Consider the following 27,751-nt stretch of genomic DNA (forward strand, 5'->3'; position numbering starts at 1 on the left):
TTAGGGTTGAACTGTTGCTCTTTGAATGTTCTGGTAGTTTGGGAATAGATTAGTATGATATGCCATGGGGGAATAAAAGCTCTTGTGATTAAAAAGGAAGCTGTATAAATAATTGGTACCTAACATTAACATGTCCAGAGATGTATTCATAGACTGAAAGAGCTTCATTTTCAAACTCTCTAGAAAGAAGGACAAGCAATTCTTTACAATAAAAAGTCATGCAAGATCAATGATGGCAACTGTAGAACTATTCTGTTGCAGTCATGTTCTATGTGCTGCAATGAATTTGAGGTGCAAAAGAAAGGGCTCAAACAGTTTTCCAGACTTGCTCTTTCTCATGCTACTGATATTAGGCACATTGCATAGAGAATATGATAAAGCAAAAAGAATAAGGAATTTCCACTAAGTTTTGAATTTTATTATATGCTTCATAATGCATATGAGAGTCTAAATTCTGTGGAGATTTGATTCATTCTTTTTGGAATTTTATCTTAGTGGCTTTTCAATGATGTTTGGTTTGTTTGCTTTGTTTTTTTCTTTTTAGTTCTAGAGGGTAGGAGAATTTGTATATTGCTGTTTGGGAAGAGGTATTGCAGGCCAAAATATATCAATGGGGTTATAGAACAACTCTCTTCCCAGAAATGAAATCAGTGAATGAAGTGAATCATGCATTTATGTTTAGGGTTACCTGTAACATATCCACCAAAACATTTATGAGTATTGTTTTTTTTTCTGTCAAAATTTCCAATTCTCAATGAAGAACAGCGCAGAAATGTAAATCTTTTCCTGGTAGGGACTATAATTCAAATGCTGTTGTTTTTTTTTTTCTTTAGCAAAATGAATTTTCTAGTCAGAATTTCTCTTTCATCATTAGCATCAGCTATAGAAATTTCATACTGATGTGGTGTCATTTCATCTAAAGACAAGGGTATATGCATCTGGAAGAGGTAGTCAGAGGCACAGAAATATCTGTGAAGCATCACAATGCCTTTGCAAGATCACTGAAATATTTTGATTGAGGTTATGGACAACAAATTGAATGGACAACTTGTATTAAAATATTAAATATATTTGTCTCATTTATTTTCAACTGTCCACCTAAATCCTTTTGCTTTTTCTCATTTTCTTGACCAGCTCTACTAAATCCTCCCTATGAATTGAGTGATTAGAGAGAGAATAAACAATCAGCTATAATTATCACTCAGAATTTGTAGCAAAACCAAATGTTTCAAGTCATCAGTGAGGATTTTTAAAAATGTCTGTGTTTTTTGCCTTTTACATGGACATTATGGGGAGGCATCATAATTTGAAGTACTGCTCTGAAGAATCACAGTAATTGGAGGGTCTCTTACACATATTTGGCAAGAATTCAGCTAATACCGTGCATTGATTTCTGAAATGCTTAGCCAGTAAATTTAAATGGATCAATTTTAATACTTAGGCCAAGAAGTATGTTCAAGTATAATATTTAAAATATACTACTTGCAAAGTGTTTTCCATATATGGATGAGCACTAAGTATCTTACAAGTTGTCTCACAAATAAATAGCTGTAAAATAAAATATAGTCATGATGCTACATAAAACTGCTAAGTAAAAAATCTTCTAAAAGTTATAGAGCATTATGTACAAGGAGGACTATTAAGATACTGGAATATACTTAGGGAGAGATGAAATAGCAAGATTAAAAAAAGACAGAGGAGGTTTCAGATAAAGTAGTAAGATAAAAGAGAAACATAAAGCACAACAGGTCAAATCAAAGCTAGACATGGCTTTGATGAGATGGAGATTCTTAGTTTGATAGCTCTTTTCCTTACATGTTATCTATAAAATAGTTTCATTGGGGGTCACCTGCTAAGAAGAGGATGCCTTACAAAATCGAGGCCACTCAAGGTGGGAATGGAATGAAGAGAGACAGAACAATTGTCTTTGTAACACGAAGAGATGTGCAGAAGAAAGTGACATTCTTTCTAAAGGAAAATCAGATCAGAACTCTGCATGAAGGGTAGTTGAAACAAAACTCTGGCAGCAGTCTTAGACTAAGTTCCCAGCAGTAAAGCCAACTGTAAGGTAGCATTAATGGGCCAAAGATAGGGCTTGGCTATGCTTAAGAGGCTTAATTAATGTGCTAAAACAGACAGAAGAGTGCTAATAATGCTTAGCCAGCTTTCTATTAGACACATCTGGGTATACCAGGAAACAAGATTCTGTTTCTATTTCTTGTTTTGTTTCAGACAATGGTACTTAAGCATCTCTTACCTATGAACTGCAGTCCCTGTGCCTAAGTGATTGAGTACAAAAAGGATTTAATACATTTTTGTCTTGTGCTCAGTCTTTCTTGGATGTGTGTTGTTTGTTCTGAGAAGTTTCTGATGCCTCAATGGTTTCTGAGTATATTTCTTACTATTAATGTGCTTTACTCATAAGTGTCTCAGGGCATCTGTGTCAGAGATGAAGTTGTTCTGAAAATTTTTCATTCTCTTAGTGAACAGTTACTGTGTTACACTAAACAATGGTGCTCTGTGGTTCACCATGTGCAAAAGAGGTTTTGCAGGCTCAGATGCCAGGTATTTCAGAGACTTCAGGGTCAAATGCCTGATGATTTGAGTCAAAAGATCAAAAATCAGTTTTAATTATACTACATGTTGTACTTTGTAATTTTTGCCATGGTTTTATGCCCAGGAACCTGGCTTGAAAACAGGACATTTATAGCAGATTTTACTTATTGCTTATAGACCCTTTAGCAGGAGTCAAAGTTTGTTGTAGACTGGTTAGTTGCTGTAAAGATGGTTGACAGCACAAGTTAAGAATTATGTTTTCCTGACAGATAATCATGAGGAAAGCTGCAAATGTCGGTGACCTTGTGACTAGGGGATACATTTTGCAGATCCCTGTGAGCAAGAGTAGCCACAATATTTTAATTAAGTGTGACTTGATCTTGCTAGTGGTGTGGTGACATGATAACAAAGAGGTAGCTGCTGGTTAATTATTTTTTTTTGTTACAATATGAGTGAAACAGGGTATTTTCTACATGTCAGATAACAAGGAAAAGACTAAAAAGGTGCACAATAAGTCGTGTGAAAGGCATGAATTAAAAGATGTAGTCAGAAATTATCCTTTTAGTTGCTTTCAGTTTGGAAGTGGTGGAATATATTATGGATTGTTGCTGTACTGTGGGAGAGGTGGATGGAAATGTTTCAGGCAATCCTTTTGAAGAATGGAAAATCAGCATTAAATAGCAGCAAAACCTGATATGACAGACTTAGTTATAATCATTTGCTATGAGAGCTGTTCTTTCATATCACTAGGGGCTGTCTTGGAGAGCAAAAAACCCAAACCCGTTAAAGCCTTGTGGGTTGCTTCTTGTCGTATATATACTTATAAACTCATGCTAGTCCATAAAGTAATAACCTTACACACTTTATCTTGTGCTATGAATCAAGGATAGCAGAATATTTTCCTTTTTTCTTGGCATATCTTACACCTAGGCACAGGTCTAGTGGAGAAATATTAGAAACACACCTGATTGTTTGGTCCTGTTGCAGTGGTTAATGTGTCCACTTGCACCTAATTTGTTTACCTTAGTGATAATATTGTCACTGGATATGATCTCCAATGGGGATATTGTATATTGGACATAATATCCTTATTTGATTGCTGTTTATGAAATGTCTTGATGTTATACTATGCATTTCTATCACTACAATAAATACTACATCCACACTTAGCCAATGTAGATTTTACCCTCTTTAAGAAAAAATTCTTATTTTTCACATGAAATGTGAACAACTCATCCGTCTGTTCTCACTGAAAGTCGATGGGAGCTTGAACATTGATTTCAGTTGAATCATGACAAAATAGGGGGTCACTTTCAACTGATATTTGAGAAATTGAACTGGCAAGAAATGGTGACCCAGGGAACTTATCTTCACATTTTACCTGAATATTAAAATATGTACCTATATTGAAGAGACCCTTGAAATGTCTCTTTACCTGAGGTCACAAAACAGTAAAGGTTGAAAAAGTCAGGATTGTTTTCAGAAGTCAGAACATGAATACAAGAAATATGACATGAATGGTTCTTTGAAAAAAATCTTTGAAAATATATGGCTAGAGCTTTACAATGTCTGGATCAGGAAGAAGGGCACAGAGAGAACTCTAAGAAGCTGCATTCTCAAACAGAGTATTTCCTTGCCATGGTTTGGGAATTAAAGAAGTTGGTTAGAAATAATCAGAGAACTTTTCAATCCGGAATTAAATCAACTAAGTCAGCTTCATGAGCTCCTTAGACTGATGGAGAATCACATCTTGAAGCACAGCAAGGGAATTTTGTAAAGGAGGGTAACAAGATTTCACAGTGGAGGGATTTACTCCAATTAGAATTTAGATTTAATGACAAGCTTGTCCACACTTTAAAAGGCTTTTCTGGTATGCCTATACTTGTAGAATATATTGGCAGCCTTTATCTGTGGAGATGCAGTATTCCTTGGATAGTACAGTTTAAATGATTTTCTCAAAAGCAATAACCTATTTTGGCCCAAAGGGTGTAACTATTTCAGCTTCAGAAAACTGCTGGCAAATGGTGTACATTCACACCACACAGCTATCTTGGCAAACCACTGATGTAATCCAAGTAGACAAGTTTTGAATTTCAGTTTCTTTCTCTGTAAAATTCTAGTGTTCTAAGTGTATCCCATAAATTAGGGGTAAAGTCCTCTTCTCTCAGACAAAATTAGCAGATTACACAATCCAATTTAGGTATTGAAAGGGATCAATCTTATTTTCTCTGCAATATGCTTCTGTAAAATTCCCTACCTACCTTACTTGCAGTGGGGGTAACTACTACTGCATGTGCAGTTATTGAAAATCTGCATGTCAGCTCAATCCTGGAAAAATTTCACAGCTCACTCTAAAAATTTGAGTGAGTGAGCAATTTTCTTAAATCTAACCAGATTGTACATGTGCCTGAAGTTTAAATTGTGCGTATTTTTTTCAGAAGTACTTGAGTAAAACTTGGTAGAAAGGCTGGACTCAAACTCACCATGTTGCGGCTGTCTCCTGGCAACTACACAAATGCTTAAATTGTATTATATCCCCTTTGATGGAATAGATTGATAAAATACCTTAAAGTAATCACAACTAAAGTAGAATCACACATCTTGGCCCAAAAATGCTAGAATTCAAAATTTGGCTTTTTGTCACTATCATCATATCTTTGTCACTAACCTAAATGCTTGAACAATTACCTACACTCCCTGGCCATGACACCATCAGCTCAAACAGAAGTGTTAATCCTATTTTATGTTAGAATTTCTGAGAGATGTCTTATTTCTGGTTGTCCTTTTTCCCCCCACTGTGGATGAAAGCAATCTATTTCTCAGTTCAAGGAATTTTAATAGAAAAACTGTCATGTTTATATAACTTCCAGTACAGCTGAGCAGGAAGCAAATAGAAACCTTTATTTTTATGGTAGGTTGATTCTACAGATTGTGCCATCACTGCCAAGTAAGTGAAACCCAGGCTGAACATTTAATATCATTCAGGCATTCTGAAAATGCATGTTGCCTTCCTCACATGAGCATTAATATTGTCTTTTAAATTGTTTAAAGAGAATATTTTTATTTTTAGAAATGCCAAAGTAGACAAGCATGAAAAAGAACTTTTTGATGAAAGCTTCTGTGACAAAGGGATATGTTAAAGGAATAAGCTTTTTGAGACACTCAAGCGAATTAGCTAGAGAGAATTAAAAGGGACAGGGTTTGAATTCACATTTTCAATCTACTGCCAGAAAGCTTCAGGACAGCAAAAATTGTTGCTATAAAGCTAATTGTTAAATTTTTTAAAGTATCAGTATAGAAAAGTAACTTTTATCTTCTTTAAAATAAAATTCTGTATCTTAAATATAAGCTTATATATAATTATGAGATTCTGAGTAAGTAAAATAGAAATATAGTTCTAAACCAAACAATTTTTTCTTGGACAAAAAAAAAATCTAAACTAGTAAATGGAAACCACCTTAGTTGCAAAATAATCTTTTTACTGGTTGCAAAAAAAAAAAAAAGGTGTGACAAGTAGTTTAATGAAAGCATGTTTTTAATATGCATCTTTCATAATTAATAATGCAGACTTTTGCTTACTTATTTCAGTAAATAATTTGAATGCAGATGACCTTTCTGTGTTTTCTGCTGCATTTATAATGATGTTGAAGAGATCTCACTTAGCTGAGGTTTTGGTTCGTGACTAATGCTTTTTGAAATGTGGCACGAGTGGCTTGTGCACAAGCTGAGATGGAAGCAGAAAACTGGAAAGCTTTCTGACTTTTAAATCTAGAATGTCAATGCATTGCAAGTAATCCATCCTACCTTTAGATATTGGGAGTACATATGTAATCTATGGCCAGCTCTGGCCAAATTTCTTCTCTGGCAGAATACCAGCAGAATGTGGACAATGCACCTGAATTGGTCTTGAAACAAAATAATAGCTATACATAATGGATAATCCAGATCTGGAAGGGTCCAGTGCACTCCCAGCTTGTGGGAGTCTGACCTGGAAAGTGCCAGTCACCAATTATCTCCAAAGACAGAAGTCCTAAAAACCTTAACCTTCTCTTTCATCCTCTCATATTTATTTTTGGATAGAGTTAGAGGTAATTTTCTTTACCTTCCTTTCTTAGTAGTGTTTGTTGATGTTGTTTTGTGTATTTGGTTTGTTTTCTTTTTGTTTGCTTGTTTGTTTGGGGATTTTGGGTTTTTTTCCTAAAGTACATCATACTCTCTGATAATTCACCAAAATATCTAGCATCTGAGTACACTGATCTCTTAGTTGTATTCTTTAAAATTGGAGGTAATTGAATTTTCTTGTCTCCCAGTTTGCACAATTCTAAAGTTGTCTTTAAGGATTTTAATTAGGTCAAAAGAAACTGGGTACTTCAAGATGTCTGAGCAGGTCTAGTCTGAGATGCCACCTCTTATAAATAATAAAAACATATCTCCTCTCCAGTCAAGTCTGATTCCTCAGTACTTACTACATATTGGAATATGTTCCTTTTTCCTGCGGTTTTCAGAATAATTAAAATCTGTAAAATTACTAGTAACTAAGGATGCTGTACCACTGTCTTACAGGCTGTTTCTTAAGAGTGAGAAAGCTTGTTTCCATGGAGTGTGCTGACAGAAGAGTTCACATATGCAAAACTAGGTAGATGTTTCAAGACTAGATTCATCTGCATACCTCACATTTTGGCTGAATGTATGAGATCCTAAATCCACATCGATGCTTATAGGACTGTATGTCTTTTTCAAACAGTGTTGAAGTAGTTTTGTTTTGTCATTGATTGGCACTGGGCAAAATCTGTTTATGCAGGAAGTTTCTATGATGTCATTTGAAATGCTTGATTGAAATTAAGTGTAATTTAAAGGATTTGCCAAGACAGCAAAAGCAAAACTTCAGCAATGTATTTCATGACTTTAAATAAAACTGTGACAGATTGGTATGGTACATTTCATAAGCTTTAAAGCTTGAAATTACATGGACAGCTTCCAGGTACAGTTGTGCTATTTATGTGAAATTGAGACAGCACTTGCAGTGATTCAAAGCTTAAGCATAGTTTTGTTTTGCTTGGTGGAATAGTGAATTTACTCCAAATAGAGGATTCAGAGAGGCTAAAGCTGTTAACAAAAAAAAGTTATCTTGTCTGCAAGCCAGCATCAAGGTATAATTGGTGACAGCCACGCTTGGGCATCAATGTCATGGAAGGAGGACAAATATGTTCTTCTCATAGAGGAAGAACTTCTTACTTGTGTGAGTGGCTGTGCACTGGAAAAGATTGCCCAGAGAGGCTGTGGAGTCTCCCTCACAGGAGATATTTAAGAACCATCTGGATGCAATCCTGTGTAAAGTGCTCTGGGATGACCCTGCTCGAGCAGGGAGGTTGGACCAGATGACCCACAGGTCATTGGTCATTGTTTGACCCTTCCAACCTGACCCATTCTGTGAAAGACAGAGAACAGCACCATCCAGGCTGTGCAACCATTACAATCCCTAGAGGGAGCCATACTTTCTAAATAAGAAGTAGGTGTCTAAATTCTTACATTGGCCATTATCCTATTTTGTTGTCTTAGTAGAAACCAGACTGGTGGAAGACAACTTTATGAACTATTTTAACTGTGTACAGTAAATTTGGTTGAAATACAATTTTGCAACTGTTTTTAACAGAAATTATTTTTCTATTTTTAACAAATCAGAATTTAAGGCTGGAGAGAAGTAGTTTCAGCATGTGAATAACAGGTGGTCATCCTCAAGATAATGCATACAAAAATAGGTGAATCATTTTGTTTTTAATGTTTTTGTTTGTGCTCATTTTTTTTTATCAGTTCTTCAAATTTTGAGTTCTATTCAGATTTTTATGTTGTTCCATGGCTACAGTTTTCCTAGATGCTAGTGTATAAGAGAATCCTTATACAATTGTATTTTAAACCAAATATGCTTTGAAATAACCATTGGGCTAAAGGTACATAGAGGGCAATATATAAACACACCATTCACCATTCATTGTTTTCACAGGGTAGGGAAATATTTTCAGGGTTTTGCATCACATATGTTTAACACATTAAATAATTGATTAAAATGCAAAGAAATTAAGAGAGATTTCTAAGATCAGTGAATAGCTCTAAGTTTAGCTACACTAGTCATTTAAGTTCCTCAGCTGAATAACTGTTTTCTGATCTTTTTCTTTTATTGCATTAAATTAAGTACCTGTTAAAGCAAAACTTATCATCACGACATGAAGAAGAATACCTGAGTGTCTTGTACTCTGAAAAATGTCTAAATTTCTTTTGGGTCATAAAACATACAGTCAAGCACAGCATGACATACTCTGGTCTTTGAAAGTGCATTTAATGAGACAAGGTGAGTACCATGCATTACTACCTTTTTTTGAGGCAATGTACTCACCGAGGGTGAAATTACGTTTCAAGTAAATTTAAGAGCTATTGCACAGGTTTTTCACTGGTTCACTTCAGTGACTTTTACCCTCAGAACAAAACTTGTAGAAATAACCAGTGATGTGGTCCCTTCTGCTGCAGCAGGTAATCCTCCTTTCTCCTGACTTGATACAAAAAGATCTTTTAAGTAATTCATTCTCTCCATTGTTAGGTCTTTCCCTAAAAAATTTCTTGAACAGAAGCTACTGATGCACAATAGCAGCGCTATCCTGCTGAATAAATGAGAAACCAAAAATGCTTGTGTTGTGTATTCTATATTAAAGCTGTATTCGCCTGTCTAATGTATGCTGTCTAATAAGGTTTCTGATCCTAAAGGGAAAAGATTTTTCCCAATGCTGCTTCATTGCAGAGTTGGATTAACTACAAAATTAAATAAATATGTTCCACAGTCATGGAAAATGGGTTTTGCCTCCAGTGAATTAGAATTACTGTTACACTGGGCAAGAAAAATAGCATTTTAATGAAGTGTCCACCCTCAAGCACTTTTTCCAGAGAAAGTACCTGTGAATCTTTGCCAAATACCTACATAGTTCAGCTGGGTTTATGTTGAATTACTTGGCTGGGTGAAGAAGCTACTATATGCTACCTCTGGCAATTCAAAGCTTTGTAAAAGCCTGATTTATTGCTACCCAGGGGAACAGTTCTCAGTTTTCACTATGTTTTTATTTCAGAGACAGTGTAACCTAAATAATTCTATTCTTAAGTTAATGGGAAAAGTAATTCTGCAGACAAAGCTATGACAGCAATTTTTTTTACCCACAGATTCCCTCAAAATGAATCAGGGTAGTTCTCATAACCGTATGGTATCTTTTCAGTTAAATATATCATTATTTCAGTTTTAATTTTAATTGTCTTTGCTAGTGGCAGAAATTATTTCAGTTGATTTAATTAGATTACTGTTATTTTAGACATTATTCACCATCCTGTTAAACCATCTTACAGATATGAACTATACCCCAGAAGAGCCCTGTAATGTACAATCAGGGAAGAATTAGCCCTCAAGGGGCAGGGATTCCAGAATTTCCTTTGATATAGAATAAAAACTCTCAGTCAGTTTGGATTCAGAATTATGGAAATATTCAGCTCAAACTTTTTATCAGCTGGTGCAAACTAAGTGCAGTAGGGTGACTGAAAGGCTGGGTCTTGAACTCAGAGTCCGGTTATAAAATATTAGCACAAGTATCTTCCCACACTGGCACTTTTCATCTCCACAGGTGGGTTTTTTTACCTTACCACCCATGTAGCATTAGAAAGAAAAGAGAATTAATTTTGACCCTGACTGGGGACCACTAGTGTCAAACTGCCTTCAAAAGCAATTAGGATCTAATTCAAATAACAACCAGGAGGGCAGAAATTATCTGAAATATCCCAACTCATATCTACCTTGTACAGAGCCCTGATCAAATCTTGGTTTATTGCTCTCCTCCTTACTTCAGGCATGTTACTTTATTTCTGAAAAGCAGGTTCTGACTTGGACATTCACTGAATCAGGAGGTATAACAAACAGCTGCCATAGATACTTGCAGTGTTGAGATGGGGAGGAATCTTTTTGGTTATTATTTTTTAATAACCATACTCAAAATTGTCATCTAGTAACTGTCATTTTGCATAAAGTAACCTGGTAATCTCTACAGCTTTGTCTTCCTGTGTACTGCCCTGTCCTGCACTGGAAGGCTTTCCTGAGTTTTAATTCTGGAATTAGAGTGATCTGTGACTCATAAAATTCCATAGGGAAGCATAATATGGCTTCATGTGATAAATGGTATAGATAAGCCTTCTGTCTAATTTGATGAACTATAAAATGGCATCTTGCTTTAGGCATCCTCTTTGCTCTTATGTCCTTGTCATGTTTAAGGTGGAGCTCAAGAACCGATAGAACAAATGAAGCTGGTGCTAGAGTTTGGCATGTTTGAGAGCCCCTGGTTTATTCTGCCTGAATGTTCCCTCTTCCCCTCTCCCTCGGCTGACAAAGTGGTCACTACACAATGTGAGTCAGGCTTGCCATCACTTACATTTTGTATTCTGCTGTCTCTGCTTTCTCTGTGTCAGTGTTTTTGGATTGTTAACTTTGGTTGAGCTGCTTTTGCACTTCAGTGAGCATTTACCTTCTTGCTACCTACTCTATATGTATGTGAACCACCACGGCATTGACACTGTTGAATCTAAATGTTGTTTTGGAAATGTGGAGCTGACCTGAATATTAAGGAAAACTGAGCTAAAGCTGGAAGTAATTTGAAGAACAACTTAGGTGTGGTGTACAGTGCTTAGCTGGTCATTTATACCAGCAATGGGCTGGCCCAGTATTATGCTGCTGTTTAGGCTGTTAATACTCTCTACAGCCACAATCTGTCAGAACACCTCTTTGTCAGAATATGTAATTGGGAGTTTCTGAGGGAATAACTTCAAATAAATGTTACAGCATTTTACTGGAATTTGGAAGACACTTTCTGTCACAAACAAAATAACTTTCTAACTTCTTTTAACTACTACCCAGTTCCTGTTGCAAATGAAACAACCGTGGTGCAAACATAACAATTTCTTCCATTTAACAAGCTCCTTCAGCATGAAATCTGTGTTTCAGGAACCCTTGCACAGATCTGAGTCTGCTCATTTCCTGTCAGTGTACTAATTGTATAAGTAGCAAAGGTTAATGTCCTTCTGAGTCAATAAAGCCACTTACTCTGGGTCCAGATTTCAGATCTGAAAAAAGATTGGGGAAAAAAATGTACTGGAATAATAAACTTGTGGTTAAATTCTGAATCCAGTACATTCTCTTTAGGCAAAATATTCAGGGAATTTTACTTATTGGTCTATTTTGTAGACCAGTGCTTTTTATTTTATTAAAACCCTAGTAATTTATATCTGAACAGTATGTAATAAGGTTTTGAAAATCTGTAGTATCAGAGCCAAGAATTATTCTGTAGCTCTTGCAATTGGTAGAATTCTTCTTCTGTCAAACAGCCAGGATTTTACTTTCCATGTAATAGTTGTAGCACTGTCACATTCATGTACTTCAAGCTTAAAGAATGTTTTTTCTCTTTATAAGGGGTTTATACAAAGAAAATATGCAGTTCTTCATAGTTTGACTGACAGTATCTCAGAATTATTTTAATATCTGGCTGTAAGAAATTGTCTATCCCCTGTTCAATGTCTCAGCAAAGACTACTTAATAAGCAAATCCACTGGCATGCAGACTACCTGGGATTTGGAATTTAATGTATGTTCCTTTTCCTGAAAGGCACATGTTAGTTGGAGATAGGTTGTAGAAATAACTTAATCAGGACTGCAGTTATTAGACAGAATTCCTGTGCCATTTCTATTTGGTCAAACTCAACTGATGTCAAACAGTAATTCTATGCTGCTTTTACAGTGGGAGTTACATGACACCCGGCATAGAGGATGCCTCCCAAGAGTAAAAATATGGCATTGATATCAGAAGAGACAGAAAGAAATGTTTACAAAATAATATCTACTCTGTGTACGTATGTGTGCATGTTCCATTGGAGCTGTAATTCCATGTTTTACTGTGCATGCACACTAAGGCTACTGGGGTTCCCTCTCAGAAACATGCATTTTATGGTACTATAAATTATTTGTTTGCTGTTTCTAAAATAAATGATTCTGCTACTTATTCAAGTGTTCTTTTCACTGCTCTAAAAATCAACAAATCAAAGATCATTGTGCTATATTACAGTATTTTAATTTCTTCAGCTATATGCAACCTTCTGCAACATTTAATTCCTTTTCCATTCCCACACAATCATCACTTCAGCAATTGCATTTGTTCTTCTTAGATGTTTATGCATATTACTCATCTATATTCAAGAAAATCTTCAAATGTCCTCATATATATTTTCAAATCATTTGGGGATGTCTGTCTAGAAGCTGTCCTCCCTCCATTTCCCAAAAGAAGAATGTAGAGAAGATGACGCTTAATTTAACATATAATGAATTCCCATATTTCCTTCAACAAATAAAGGGCTTGTCATTTCATATACCAACTTCCAGCATCTTAGCTAGCATGCAGCTTGCTATACAAATGAATTTCAGCTGGATTGCTTTTAATCTGCGCTCTCTGGAAGGGAGAATTAAATCCTCTGTTATTCTGTACAGAATCTCCACATGCTGTCTAAGGCCCACTCCTTGTAGTACAGGTCTGAGATGACTTTTACTGATTTTCCTAGCTTTCTCTGTCAAAACACAACTATATAACAAAATGCTCAGGAAGGAGATGAGTAAAAAAATCTTTCCAGTTTTATGGTGAATATTGGCTATATTCCTGATAGCAATTCCTGATGGACTGATTTTTTTCACCATCTTTCCTGATAAAATTGCTCTCCATAACATATTTAAGAGTTGTGGGGTTTTTCTTATTCAGTGTATAGGCTGCAAATGTCATGACTAAAATATTGATTGGCATCTGAATATTATCATAAATGTACTGCTTTAGTAAATACAATCCAGTTTCACCAAACAGATTAGCCTGGAACATCAGCCAACACCCAGTATTTGAGAGTTTGTCTTCCTCCATGATTATTATTTTTTCACAATTTTGACAGGAATAAAAAGTTCTGTTGCATAGAAAGAAGCTCAAAATACCTATGCCAAATCTATTTATGTTCACCATTATTTGCACCCACTTCATTGTGCTATATTTTTTACCATTAAATGAGTGTATGGTTTGAAGATTTATAATGTAATTAATTATATGCAATTAATTTGCCGAATTCCAGGAACCCCACAACATTTATGCTTCTTTAGTATTAATTATAGTTGATCAGACACTGGAAATAAGCACCTGATAGTTGTTAGTCTACCAGGTTCCTAAATATATATGCTTGACTTTGTGCAAACAATTTATGTTTCTGATCATCTGTGGCCGTGTTCTCATGTGTAAAGTTCAGAGTGCTCATGTAAACACTGAAGTATTTAACACACATTGGAATTTGTTCAACGTTTTCAATTTTATCATGCCAACAAGAATTTTCTCTGATTAAGGAATAGGCAGTATTTGCTCAGTAAATGTAGTCATGGCTATGCTGTGACTGTTAAAACACAAAAAAACCCTAAAACCAAACCAAAAATTCCCACAGCAACAACAAATTCCGATAATTTATTCAGAAATTTTCCTTCTGTGTTTTTTGAGAGATAGAAACACTAGTTCTCCAGCTTGTCTCCAGTCCACATTCTGAGACTGCAGAATAAATGGGACACAGTAATTGCTGATGGCCTTTCAGAACAGCAATGGAAAATCTTCTTCTGAATATTAAGTGAAATCTTTCACAAAGAGAGTGAAGTGCCCTTCTTAAGATGGTTTTGAGAACCAGTTGAATGACACAATATGGCAGCTGTGAAGAAACAGTATTTTAGACTGTTCTGGAATGCATGGTACTACATTGGATTCCTGGTCCAAAATCCTAGTTGCTTTTCCATTTTTATTCCAAAGTCAGGCAAATTATTTGTTATTTAGCTGACAAGGACAGATCTGAGGTAAATTGCTTAACTGGAGAACTGTTTTTACACAGAAGTGAAGTAAGAGATGGAGAAGGATTTGCAAAAACTATTGTAATCTCACTCTGAATGAAGTGTGAATCTCTGAAACCAGAAAAATATAATTTGTTAAGCAGGACATCACAGGAGCCCATTTCCAAACAGCCTAAGTAACCCAAAGACAAATCCAGTGTAGTGTTTAAGATTTTAAATTCGGAAGTAATTCTTCTCATCCAATAGTGAAGTTTTGTGAGTAGTAGGGAAATGTCAGTCCATCTTTCCCCAGCTAAAATAATTTTACCAGAATCACCATTGATGTGTCTTACCCATTATGTACTATTCCAGTATCTCAAAATATTCTGCACACATACAACTGTTAAATGTCTAATCACACAGGTGTTGTCATTGTAGATTAAGACTATGATTATCATTTGCCATACATTCATACCTTTAAGCTTTAGTCATAATGATAGTTATATTTGATGACTTGGAATCTAATAACAGCAAGAAAGATAATTCCGACAACTGTAAAGGTAGTTAATTGATTGCTAAGAAATATTTACAGGCTTTATGCAAGCTTAGCCAAGGAATGAACACAATTAATTGTGCACTGCCTTTTATTGTCTTCAGGCTTGAATAAATTATTAGAACAGAAGGTAAGCTGCACTTTTATTCTTTAAGGTGCTGGTTTTCTTATAGCTCCAGCCCAGCAAAGATTTAGGTTTAAATTTGAAGAGAAGAAAAAGATGTAAGTGGATCTGAATAGGAAAGCCAGAACTTGAATATTTTCCTGTTCAAAGCTTCAGAAACCTGAACTCCCCAGCTCTGTTCAGGATTACTTTGCTCCTGGGGTACATCTGTGCTCCTGGTTCACCAGAGTTTCAGCAATTCCAGGTATAAGCAAATAATTTTCCAGATCCTACTTATGCCCAGGTAGAATGCAGAAACTAGACAGATTATCACTGCAATCTCATAGGAGGTCTAGAAAATAGACAAGTTCTGTGCAATTCTCATACATGTTAAGAGGGTGTATATTATTTTTATTAAAATATCATTGCAGCTCTCCTTATTTTAAAAGAAGTACCCACACTTTATATAAAGTCTTTGTGATTAGAGTGCATAAACTGTGGTATGCCGGAATCAAATCCTTGCATTTCCCATCATTCATTAGTGTGCTAAAATCACGAGCTCAGATGGGTTTATGCCACCCTGAGATATTAAATGGGAGATCTGTAGATCCAGAGGGAGCATACTGACTAGGATGTCTTTCTAGTGAGGAAAACTCTTAAGACTCTACTCCCTGTACCAAGCTCTGGCACTGTATTTTCTATTTAACAGCCAGTGAATGACAAATAACTTGTCCCCTTATGTAACTTTATATGAGTACCCATGATTTTATGCTTGTCTGTATGCACACACAAATACATATACATATGTTTATGTGAAAAACCCTACTCTGCTGAAATTATTGGCCACCTTCAACTTCAGTAGAATGATGATCTGAATCCATGTATTCCTTACTGAACCTTTTTGCATGATTTACAAGCTGTGAACAATATATATCATACATCTTTTAATTAACTATATTGTTTTTCTATTTTACAGAAAATAATACATTTTTCTAGGCTGAAATACAGTGTTTGGTAAAGAGTGCTAGTGGCAATTAGACTAAATATCTCACTAACAACTTAACAATTTCAGCAGAAATTTGTCCAATGTGAATGAGTCAGAAAGGATCTGAAATTTAACTCTGACAAAAACTAATATTGTGTGCTAATCTGAGATTTAAACTCTGTAATTTCACCAAAAAAAAGCCCCTGAGGACATTTCAATAAATGCTCTCTGTCTTGAGAAGTAGAGGGCCAATGAAGCACCTTGGATTTCCTGTGATTTTATGGCTTGATTAATGCAGGATTTTGTAGATGTTGTTAACCTAAAATATGTACATGTTGAGGAAACACTGGGAATCAGCTCCCAATTCCATCAGCTTCCAGTTTCTTCTTTTGATTTCCTTAAGAAATAATTTTAAGCAAATATTCTTATGCCACTCTGCATCCCTAAGAAAGGAATAGTAAATTCCTTCCCTTTGAAAAAATATTTTGAATCATGTTAATAAAAAGTGCTATGTAAGAGCTTTGCATTATAATTGTAATTTCAGAGATAATGAATGGCATCCTACAAAATAACTCAGTGTTACATGGAATACTAGATATTTTCTAACTTCTTAAGTTTGAATTGCTGTTCAGTTTCTAAGCCTAGACTGATGCTTTGTTTGAAACCTCTTTTGAAATAATTTCCACCTGTTTAAGGAATTTTGACTTTGCTGCAGACACGGCACAATAGTTGCATGATAGTGAGTTAGACTGCTTGTCAAATGCAAACCCCAGACTTTCATCTTCTTACAACTTTGTGCTAATGCTGTTCAACTATCTGTCAGTTAGATGTCTTCCTGTCACACAAATGGCAATTGACAAGTTTGCCTATCAGTTCTGTTCCTACAAATTTCCAAGTTTAAGAAACCAGGTTCAGTTTTAGGCATTATTTTAAGAGAATAAATTAATCAATGAAATAAAAAAATTATATATTTTGGGTCACACAGTTTTGTTTTCATTGCTTGAATAGCAGTTCACAAGTTCTCTGCTTGACAGAGTGTTGACTGAAACCCTCCTGAGCTATAACATCACATACCCTTGTGAACATCAGCAGAAGCAGACTTTTCCCATAAACACACGGAAAACATTTGGAGATGTGCTACACTTAAGTGTCACTACTCCAGATTTTGGGCGCTTACTCCACCAACTCCATAAAGAGGAATTATTCTCATTGCAGAAATATCTCTGCTCATTTCTCCTTAGGCTGGACTGATTGCACTCAGTAAATGTGAATGGAGTTCCTGTTGTAGTACCTAGACCAATACTCAGATGAATTGCACTGTGAGAAAAATTTTCATGTGTTCTCAAACATTTTATAATTCTGAAGGGAAACATTCCAATAACATGCTTTTGTCTGTTTTCCAACGGTAGCTATGTCTTAATCAGGTTTAGGTTTAGCACCTCTGGAAAGTAGATGAAACGCAAGCTGAATGCTTAGACTTAAACAGAAAAAACCAAGAGGTTATGACATAATTTTTCATTAAGAACATTTGCAATTAAATTTTGTGCACATGGATTTAATTAGGAAATTCTTAGTGCACTGTCCTCAAAGAAAATCAATCTCAATCTTTCTAAAAAATTGTTATATTTAAAAGAAATGCAAAACAGTCAAAGGATTTATATCTGCTGTTAAAAGAAACAATAACAATGTTCATAATCACAGTTTCGTACATTAAAATGTCCATCAAAAGGAAAGAAAATCTGGTAGTTTGGCAAGTTTATCTGCTGTTACTGCACTGGATTCATAATATGTAACATAGTATTTTGATTATGGTTTTTTTTTAATCCAAAGATGACTGAAATCTTCCTTTCTGGGACTTAAGGGGAAGGAAGAGTGAGATTTAACATCTGCAAATGGATCTGTAGTATCTAGTTGAAAAACAGAGGACATAGATCAAAAAGTGGTAAATATTGTTTTATAAAGAACACCAAGAGACTCCATAATAGAAATAAAAGATTCCATTTTGGTTATGCTTTAAGCAACATTGCTATCACTTCATTCTGCAAACTTTTTTTATAATGCAGCAAAAATCCTTTCTTTGAAAACAGAGCAAAATTCAACAGGAACTGAACTCTTAATGTCTATGTTATTTTTTCATTCTAGGGGTAAGAATATTGGACATGACATAGATTTTTTGATCACCAATCCAGGACCAAGAGAAGATGATGAACTTCTGCATAAAGTTACTGACTTATGGAAGAAGCAGGTATGAACTAAAAAGCACTTTGCCAAGAGACGTGTTCTAACTCCTCTGAATTAAGCCTATATACCACTTAAAGAATGTCATGCTCCTTTTTAAAGCTGACTGCAATATTTTGGAGCAGGATATTGCTCTATTTGTTGCTAACTGTGATGATCTAGGTGCATCCTCTAGCTCCAAATGCTAAAGCTGAAGGTTATATCAGAAGTGCACATACATTCTGTAATATCTTGCCCTAAGAATACGCAGCTAGTCAGAGGTGAGAAATCAAGCTAGGTAGAATTTGAGACAGAATTGTTATACTTTGGAAAAACTGTCTATTTTTTTAATTTCTCCTTGAGGTGGGAGTAGGTTTTCCCAGGGGAAGCTGCTCCAGGGAGATACAGCTTTAAGTGTGGTGGATTTGGGTGACCTCATGGTGGGCAGTGAGCAAGTCTGAAACTTAGGCACCAAAGCTCTGGAATTCTGGCTTCCTTTCAGTCCATTAATTTGCAATTTTCCCAGCTTCCACTGAAATACTGAAAAATTGATGTAGTTTTCCATGATGTCTGTGTTTGGAAGAATGCACACATCTTCAAGGTCCTTTCCAACTCAAACTGCTAGATGATTGTGTCATTTCATGGAGGAATTGCTCATCTAAGTGATGGATTTCTGGTTGTTTTGTTGGGCTTTTTTTATTTTGTGTTGTTTGTTTGTTTGTTTTTCTATCCAGCTCTTCAGTTTCCAGCAGATTTAAAGTTGGAAGTGTCTCAGTTATAACAGGTGCAGGTAGCTAAAATATTCCTGGTCAGGAAAATATACTGTGTTGGGGAAAAAAACCTTTTGTTTTTCTTTTACTTTTCTAGGCAGCTGAGTTATTTTTCAACATTTACTACTAGCACTGTTCAAAGAAATGGAGTACATTTCAACAAGTAAAAGGCCTACACCCTGAGGTGAATCACCAAGTGCCTCACTGCTAAGTCAAGTTAGCTTTCAGTGCAGACAGGCTGCAGAGAATTCTTTTGAATTGGTTCTTGAGCTGCATACTTTAATTAATGTATAATGGGTTAACACATGAAAGATCAAAACATCCAACTACACAAAAGCTTATGTGATTGTATGAAGTTATCTGTTTCAAGGTGGTCAAAATCTTCTGGCTGGTTTTAATGGAAGGGCTTCAAACTTGGTTTTTTTCCTGGTAAAATGCAACATTAGCTGAATTCCTCTTCTTCCAGTTGATTTTTGGTCTTTGAAGTGTTAACAGGCTATTATTAATTTTTTAGATTTTTCTCATTTCTCTGTGGAAGCTGTATGTGTTGGAGTAGATTGATAGCAGGTACTATTTAGTCAAAAGCAATGAAGCCATGGCACTTAATGAGTGCTGAGGAAATACTCTATTTTTATCATTTTATTATTAATGTATAAGTTCTTTCATGGTTATTATATTCTCTTTACTATGGGAAAAGTTGTCTTTTTCCTTTCTTACACACACTTGAATCCTAGGAAACCATGTATGGATCCTCCCAAAATCATGTTTATTATAGAAGAGCAGAAGGGAAAAGTGACAACAGAGCAAGGCCTGCCCTGAGTGCAGCCTCTCATTCTTTCTTTTCTGGTTACATTACTGAGAAAAATGGCTGAGATCTGAGAAGTCTGACAAGTATTAGAGTTTTTCAGTTCACTTTGAGCTGCTTGCATTAAAAGGAATTGAAAGGAAAGAAACTGAAAATGAATTGTTCTTATTGATTTTCTTTTTAAGGGGGTTATTTGGCGGAAAGGAGTGTGGGCAGAGTATGGAAGGTCAAGGGTGGACAAGAGTTTGATAAAAGGATTAAGGTTCCTCTAAAAATCCCAACATGAAGAACATGTCACAAGCACAATGGCATAGAAACCAAACCCAAAGAAGCTGGGTATAGTTTAAAGCTATGGAAAATTGTTTCCTGTGTTCTGTTTGTCCTCCAGATTTTTCATTGTTTATACTACTAGTTACACTACCTGTCTACTGTGGCATTTGTAATATAGAGGCTTTTACTGGCACTACTGAAAAACAAGCTGCCAGCAAAATCAAAATGCAAAAAAGAGAGAGAGGATTTATACACCTCCTGCCTTTTTATTATCTTTGATTTCTAAGGGAGAGGGGAGGACAGGAAAAAAACCCAAATAAAGCACTTTTTAACTTTTTGTAGTAGTCTGCTTCACAGCTTGCCACTTTTGTGCTACTGCTTCTAAGCCCAAATTAATCGATGTACATCACAGAGGTCATGATGTTGACTTCCTTTTGACAGCTCTGAGTGAAGGATTCCACAATGTTTAACTTCTAAATTATGGACCACAGCTTTAAATAGTTTAAAGGGCCTTTTTCTTATCTGAAAAGTTTTGTGTTACAAGATCCTTCCATTGAAAGCTGCTGAAAATGAAGTAGCTAAATCAGCACCATCATGCTCTTTGATGCAGCATCACCAGGGATGAACGGGCTGAGGAACAGAGAACACAAAGTCTTCAAAGTAGAGTGGCAAAATGGAAAAGCTGTGATGCAGTACACAGGTTATGGTCTTAGTGGTTCCAAAAAGCCTCACAAAGAAAGTAGGAAATTACTTCTGTGGGTTAGAGCTGGAAAGTCTGTGGGCAAACAGGCTCAGCCATCTGTGTCGATGTAGCTTCATTCACATACTGTGAAAAAAATTCTTTCATTTTTTGCTGAAAACCTATATAGCTATATTTAGTTGTGTTCCTGTTATATACATGCTTTCAACAATGGAAGAGATACTGCTACTACAGGCACTCCTGCACTCTTCGGTTTTCCCCTTTGTATTCATGTAAGTTTAATGTTGCATTTTTCTTTCGGCTTTAGGAAAATGAGTAATGGAGGTGCCTGCCTGTGCTTACCTATTTTAATATATTACTAATCTGATTTAAACTCTAGTATTCACCCTTGATGAGGTGATCAGGAAGGGGATGGTTTGATGTCCCATTAAAGAGGATGGTGAGGAGCAAGTAATATTTCTTCTTTTGCTGGAAACAGATTTTTGGGAACAGGGTTCACAGGAAAGCCACACATTCATTACTAAGTGACAGTGCTGGATTTTGCCAGCAACAAAACCTGTTTCTAAGACAAGACACAGAAATGATTAAGAAGCCAGAGGAAAGAACCTTTTGCTTCAGATGAAAGAGTGCATAAGGATGCAGAGCTCCTTTGTGAACACATTGTCTCAGCTTTCTTTGCAATTCATTATGATTATTTTTGTTTCATTCTGACATAGATGAGGAAATTCTTACCTAAAATAGGTTATTGCAAGGTGGTTAGAGCCCTGAACGTGAGAGATCTTGACTTAAATTTCTTTAGAGAGAGTATAGGGCTGAATCTGATTATCCTGCTTGCGAGGTTATTGTATAAAGTAGGCAGAAGTGTTCCATTTCCTGCTATGTTCCATGTGAAGATCCAGGCAATAGTGGCTTTTCTTAAGACATGTAATCTTTCTGGGGTGTGTGGTATAGCTGTATGTGGGTGAGTAGGTACTTGTAAGTCCCTGTCTGTCTCTTTATGTTGCTCAGCAGTGCAAAGCCCATGGCATAGGGCAGTAAACACCTTCATTCATGGATTCCAGTGCTGACCTGTCCATTGCTGTCAAAGCCAGGCTGCTCCAGAAATGGATCTTTCCAACACACAGGGCACTTCAAGATGAAAAAGGGACCAAGGCAGCTGCATGATTATGCAGCAGCTGCTGAGTTTTGCATTGCTGATCAAATCTTTGATGCCATTTTCTAATGATTTCTTATCCTACAAGGCCTGACTTCTCCCAGGCATCAGTTCCTTTAGTTCTTCCTTTATTTATTCTTGTATTCCTTTATTCCTATTTAGCTTTATAGAATTCCATCTGTCTCATCTAGGTTGAGATTTTTCCAAATTAACATACTACATCCTATTTTGGGTTAGATATTGGAATTTCACTGAAAAAAAAAAAGAAATCCATTTTCACTTTATTAAACTATCTCAGAAGCAAATTTAGAGCAACAACATATATATTTCAGAAGAATATATTGGACTACATTTTCAGATGATAAAAAATGATCCTACTTAACTTTAATAGAATTAATCCAGCTAGCAACAATTACAAATAATGACAGCACGTTGTACTAAAGATATAGAATAGGATTCCATTTAATTAAAAATGACTGAGAATGCTAGTGACCATATTTGATGGTTTTTTCAGTGATTGATTTAATATTTTTCTAAGAAGTCATACTCTTCCTCAGTTTGAACATGGATTTACTCCAGTATCAATGCTATTGATGTGCCAGCACTCAGCATATTTAAGTAAAAGTGTGCAGTCATTCTAAAAATGGAAAATTGTTGAAGGTCTTAACATAACTGTCCAAAAAATGCATTTAGTTTTGATGGTGTTGTAAATTTGAGAAATTAAAATGCCCACTTTAAAAGTTGATTGTGTAAACAAGACCTACAGCACTTTATGATGGTGTATAGATCAATCTGAAATGTGCAAAGAACTGCAGATTCCCTGGCACGGAGTAATGAGAAGGCTGCAGCTAGCAGTGGCCAGAACTTCACACAATCTTCACAGCTGACTGCCCCTTCAGGCAGTGCTTTTTCCAAATGTGCCTAAGTGCCATTTCACCTTTACTTCATGGAGTGATGGTGACGTCTAATTGTACTAGGTTATTTGGAAACACTGTCCCAGTGCATATGACCTAGGCTTTGGCTCCTATTTAATGGTGATACCCTGGCTTCTGGTATATACTATGTAGTATCCCAAATCTCCGAGAGCAAAAAGAAAAATGAAGCAAAAGATGAGAAAGTACTGCTAAGTAGCTAACAGATTTTTATAGAAAATGAGAAGAATATTGGTGCTTAATCGAAGTGTGAAGTCATCACGTTAATGGTCAATGATTCATTATATTAAGATTATTTTTATTAGCATTGAAAGCAACAAAATTAACCTGAAGAGAGGATAGTTTCATCAAAAAAGAGCAGGAAAATAAGCAGTTATGCATTAACATTCAACAGCTGTTTTGAGTCTATATTTGGAAAGAGCAAGCATCAGTGCCTCGTGACATTGGGGTAAAATTAAGAAAAAATTGCTGCTTTAAAGATAGATGTTACAGAGCACCTGCTAAATTTAAGCATTTTAAAATCAGCAGACATGGAAACTAGTTATCCAAGATAAAAAGCTATATAAGGAGTTTTCTCATATCACTATAAATCTTCATAATCAGGAAAAATTCCTAACAAGTGAAAGAATGACAATTCAAATAAATAGTTATCATTGAAAAGGATGACTCATTGACCCACTAAAAAACCTGTAACTGATTTTCAGTAAAATAATGGGATTGTTAATTTGGAACTATCATCAACAAAAAGCTGGAGGCTAAAAATGTAATAATACCTATCAGAGTCTCTTCATGGAAATCATATCTTATTATGCTTTTTTTTTTTTTGCACCAGAATTATAGCTCTGAGTGATAAAAGTAGTTTTATTACTATATAGTAATATATAGTAATATATATATACATACATACATATATATATATATATATATATAATGTATCTATATGTATACTTACTTAATACTCAAGGCATTTAAGATATTGTCATGTAAAGTTTCCTCATCTGCACTAAATAAAAGAAATAATCAAAATCTGTTTTTTAATACTGAGGTATTTTTCCAAAAATCAGTTCACTGTCGCCTGGGACATTAAGTGGTCTTATCTGGAGTCTATTTGTCCTGGTTTTGGCCCAGATCAGAGGGAAGGGGCATGACCAGACCCTAACGTTATTCCATACCACTTTCTGTCATTGCCAGGAATGGGGGAAAGGGACTTCCTCTCTTCCTAGAAGAAGAATGTTCCTTCCAATGAGAGAAAGTGTGGTAGTTGAAATGGTCTGGTAATTTACATGTAAATCGCTTCTTTGTCTTATACCTTTTGTTATTAATATTGCTTCTGTTACTGTTTGTTTTCTTACCTCGTTGCTGTTTCCAGAAAATTGTTCTTACACCATGATCTTTGTTTTTGTGTTTTCAGTTGGGGGTGGGGAGGAGGGGGAAGCAAGAGGAGTGGTTTTAGCCTGGCTACTAAATGGGACAATACCATTCCTAAACTACAACATCATTGTAGTTAACAATTGACAGATATCAAATAAAACCACTTCTAGACTCTCTCAGTTTAACATCACAATTTTAAAAAGCCCCTAATCCAGAGGAAGGAGAATTCATAAACATTTGAGTGATTTCAAAGCAGAAACAATAATTGATCCAAGGATCTAAAGAAATGGGCATTCCCTCTGAGCAAAAAACACGGTCAGGGATCTTCTGTGTCTCTGGAGACTCCAGACCTTGTCACAAGGAAATCTCTTGCAACAGGTACAGTCCAAATGGAATATTCCACTTTGGAATCTGTCAGCAAGACTGTGCACTGGACTAATCATTTTTTTCTAGATGTCTGCCACATGGGAACACATCAATCCTTACTTAGAAATTTCTGATGATGTTAACTAGAAAAAGGCTTAGGAGAAAAGGAGGGAGAACAATTGCAAATACTATCTCTTTAGTACAGGGCAGGACCTCACTACTGTCAGGTATCCACAAGTGCAGATTTCCCTCAAATGTTTTTCCAAAATCTAAAGCTGTTTCATGTCTCTCCTTATCCCAGATTTGGCCTGGCATAGTTCCTTGTTTACTGAAATTACATTTCACATGAGTTTTTAAGACAGCTATCTAGAAACTCTGGAATAACAGTAAAATCAGTTCAGCAATTCAACGTGAACTATATCTTCTCTTTAGGGCTTACTCCTTTATTGTGATATCATTGAATCAACATTTGTAAAGGAGCAGCTGCCAAGCAGAAAAGTTGATGCCATGGATCATTTTCAGAAGTGTTTTGCAATTTTAAAATTATATCAGCCAAGAGTAGACAACAGCACTTGCAACACATCAGAAAAATTGGAAATGGCAGAACTCAAAGACTGGAAGGCAATCCGTGTGGATCTGGTCATAACCCCCTTTGAACAATACGCATATGCTCTGTTAGGCTGGACAGGCTCCAGGGTAAGTGACCACAACAGGATATGTTTTCTAAGCATTGCAAACACATTTTTGTTGTTGAAGGACTATTCAGAGTTCATGGATTTTTAAAAAAAACCTATTCCTGATGTCCACACATCACATTTCATGCTGTCATCCACCCCTGATCATGGGTTGGAGCTGATGAATTAATCACTAACATTTATGGATGTCTCTCTAGGAGAGTTAAGACCTATTCTCCTTGAAGCTTAGTGTTTAGGTTTATGAACTGGAGAGCTAGGTTTTTGGTCAGTTGTGTTGTCTTTTTACATCATGATTCTGTTAAGAAGCAGTTTAAATGGTTACTGAGTAGAGAGATAATTTGGAAAGTGTCACATAATTTTACAGGAAATTAAACATTTGAGGAAGAGATGTTCTGAATTGGAACTTAATTTGTTTTGTAGGAAATTGAAAATAATTTGACATCTTTCTTTTTGGATTAGATAAAACTATTTTGTTTCAGTTGCATTTTAATTGACTCTTTTAAATTGTAAAAAACTGGTAAAAATTTAAAATTAGACATTAGTTTTGGACTAGAATAAAATATATTTTGATTTATGTTTTAATAAGAAAACTTTAAATGATGGCTACTTTCACAATAGACACTAGTTAGCTGGCATAATAGTAAAAAGTACACTATTTTCAAAACAAAAATTTCTACCTAATGCAAACTCTAAACTCAAATGATTAATCTCTCCAGACAGAAATATTTTTCTATCTGTTCTACATGCTTGCCTTCTGATGTTCACTTTTTTCAGGAGTGTTTACATGGTACAATGGAGATCTCCTGAGCCTGCTCTGAATTATCTTTTTGATGTGCTGGAAGCAGTACTGGTGCCTTGCCAACCTGTTCTGCTCAGGTTAATTGGAACCAGGATGGTTTAGACCAGGCAAAATGTTGAAATTGATGTGCTCTCCTGCAGAGATTATGAGTTACTTCAGTCCCTCTTTTGAGATAACAAAATGTATTTATTTGGACTTCGGATTAAGTTCTGCAGACTTTGAGGTCCTTCCTTATCCTGGAAGTGTTTGGCAACTTAAAAGCCCTTCTCTCAACTCTGTAGATTGGTGTCTACACTAAAAACACACAGTGTGAGGCCCTTTGGATGAGTAGGCAATGACTTCATTTTTCTCTGCCTCACTGAGCTCCTGCTCCCTGTTGAGCTAATTCACCTGCAGACTGTGGGAGCCCATCACAGGTTTACCTTCTTACACAGTGCCCAGCTGCTCTCAGAGTAACCGAGTGAAATGATGGACGATTCCCTATCAAAACATTTCCTTTCAGATGATTCATTTTATCAGACTATATTCCTTTAATAGAGGTAATTTTTACTCCTTAGTTTATTATTTGGTTTGGTGTTAAAAGGTGCAAAGGATTAAAATGATGTTTTGTGCATATGTTTGATATTTGCTATATCTTTGACAGCAATTTGGACGTGATTTGCGGAGGTATGCGTCACATGAAAGGAAGATGATATTGGATAACCATGCATTATATGACAGGAGAAAGGTACTGTTTGTTCTCAGAAATAAAGCTAAGGCGTTTTTATTTCTGAGTGTGCATTTCCAGTTAATTTTTTATACTCAAGTATATAGAATATTTTAGTTTGGTTATCTGTTTGGTGGTAAAACAGTTCCACCTTCACATATTCCTTCACTGGAACAGCCTGATTAAATCTGAACAAGTCTGGAAATCCTTATTTTTTAATTTTTTTTTTTTCAAGTGTGAAGTAATTCCTGAAATATAACAAGAAATACAGATTAGACATTTGCGTTTGATAGGATCTGGGAGTGTTTGAAAAAGGTGCTTCACTGTCCCATTTCAGAAGGAGAGATCATTTCTGTGTCCTCGGCACACTTCCAACTCCTACTGGTCTGACATTGCAAAGGAAGAGGGGATATTGAGGCTCAGTTAGAAGGCTTGAGGAAGTTTTTTGCAGGGTATGACACTAAGTAGGGATTAGGGATCATCCTGCTTTTAAAGGCCTTCATTCAGAAGTCTGTGTGGAATTCTGTTTAGTCAGGCTTGGCAGCCTGGGGAGTAATTGGTATAATTTCTGGTATAAAGGCTCTTGGCTGCACTCATACTGATCTCTGCATTTATCTGGCTTAATGTCTGTATTTGTATTAGGCCATTTAAATAATAAGCAAAAATCAATACTGAAGATGCTTATTGATGTCATTATAGGAAAAGGCAAAAGTTCTATGTCAAGATTTTACATTAATCTTTCCTATATATTCCTTATAGAATGGAGACTGCTTTTAGCAACCCTACTTACATGCTGTATTGTCTCATTGTTCTTTCTGAGATGCAGGAGTGATCTAAGCCATGACTCATTTCAGCTGTCTCCATAT

The 27,751-nt window shown here is 35.7% G+C and overlaps 1 protein-coding gene across 3 annotated transcripts in view; it reads left to right on the forward strand.

The window, feature by feature from the left end:
• The window catches only part of DNTT (DNA nucleotidylexotransferase), an 82,079-nt gene that overhangs the window by 33,661 nt on the left and 20,667 nt on the right, over positions 1-27,751 (forward strand). For 2 of the 3 annotated variants that reach the window (XM_088059654.1, XM_088059655.1), the window contains exons 8-10: positions 18,244-18,346; positions 25,118-25,381; positions 26,823-26,906. In XM_088059654.1, the coding sequence (XP_087915780.1) occupies positions 18,244-18,346; positions 25,118-25,381; positions 26,823-26,906 (451 nt within the window). The remainder of the gene's footprint in view (positions 1-18,243; positions 18,347-25,117; positions 25,382-26,822; positions 26,907-27,751) is intronic. The other variant, XM_088059656.1, reaches the window with a different exon arrangement.

The sequence above is a fragment of the Pseudopodoces humilis genome, chromosome 9 (genome assembly GCF_049639895.1).
Source record: "Pseudopodoces humilis isolate 2021_Gansu_Grassland_sample_001 chromosome 9, ASM4963989v1, whole genome shotgun sequence".
Taxonomy (NCBI): Eukaryota; Metazoa; Chordata; class Aves; order Passeriformes; family Paridae; genus Pseudopodoces; species Pseudopodoces humilis.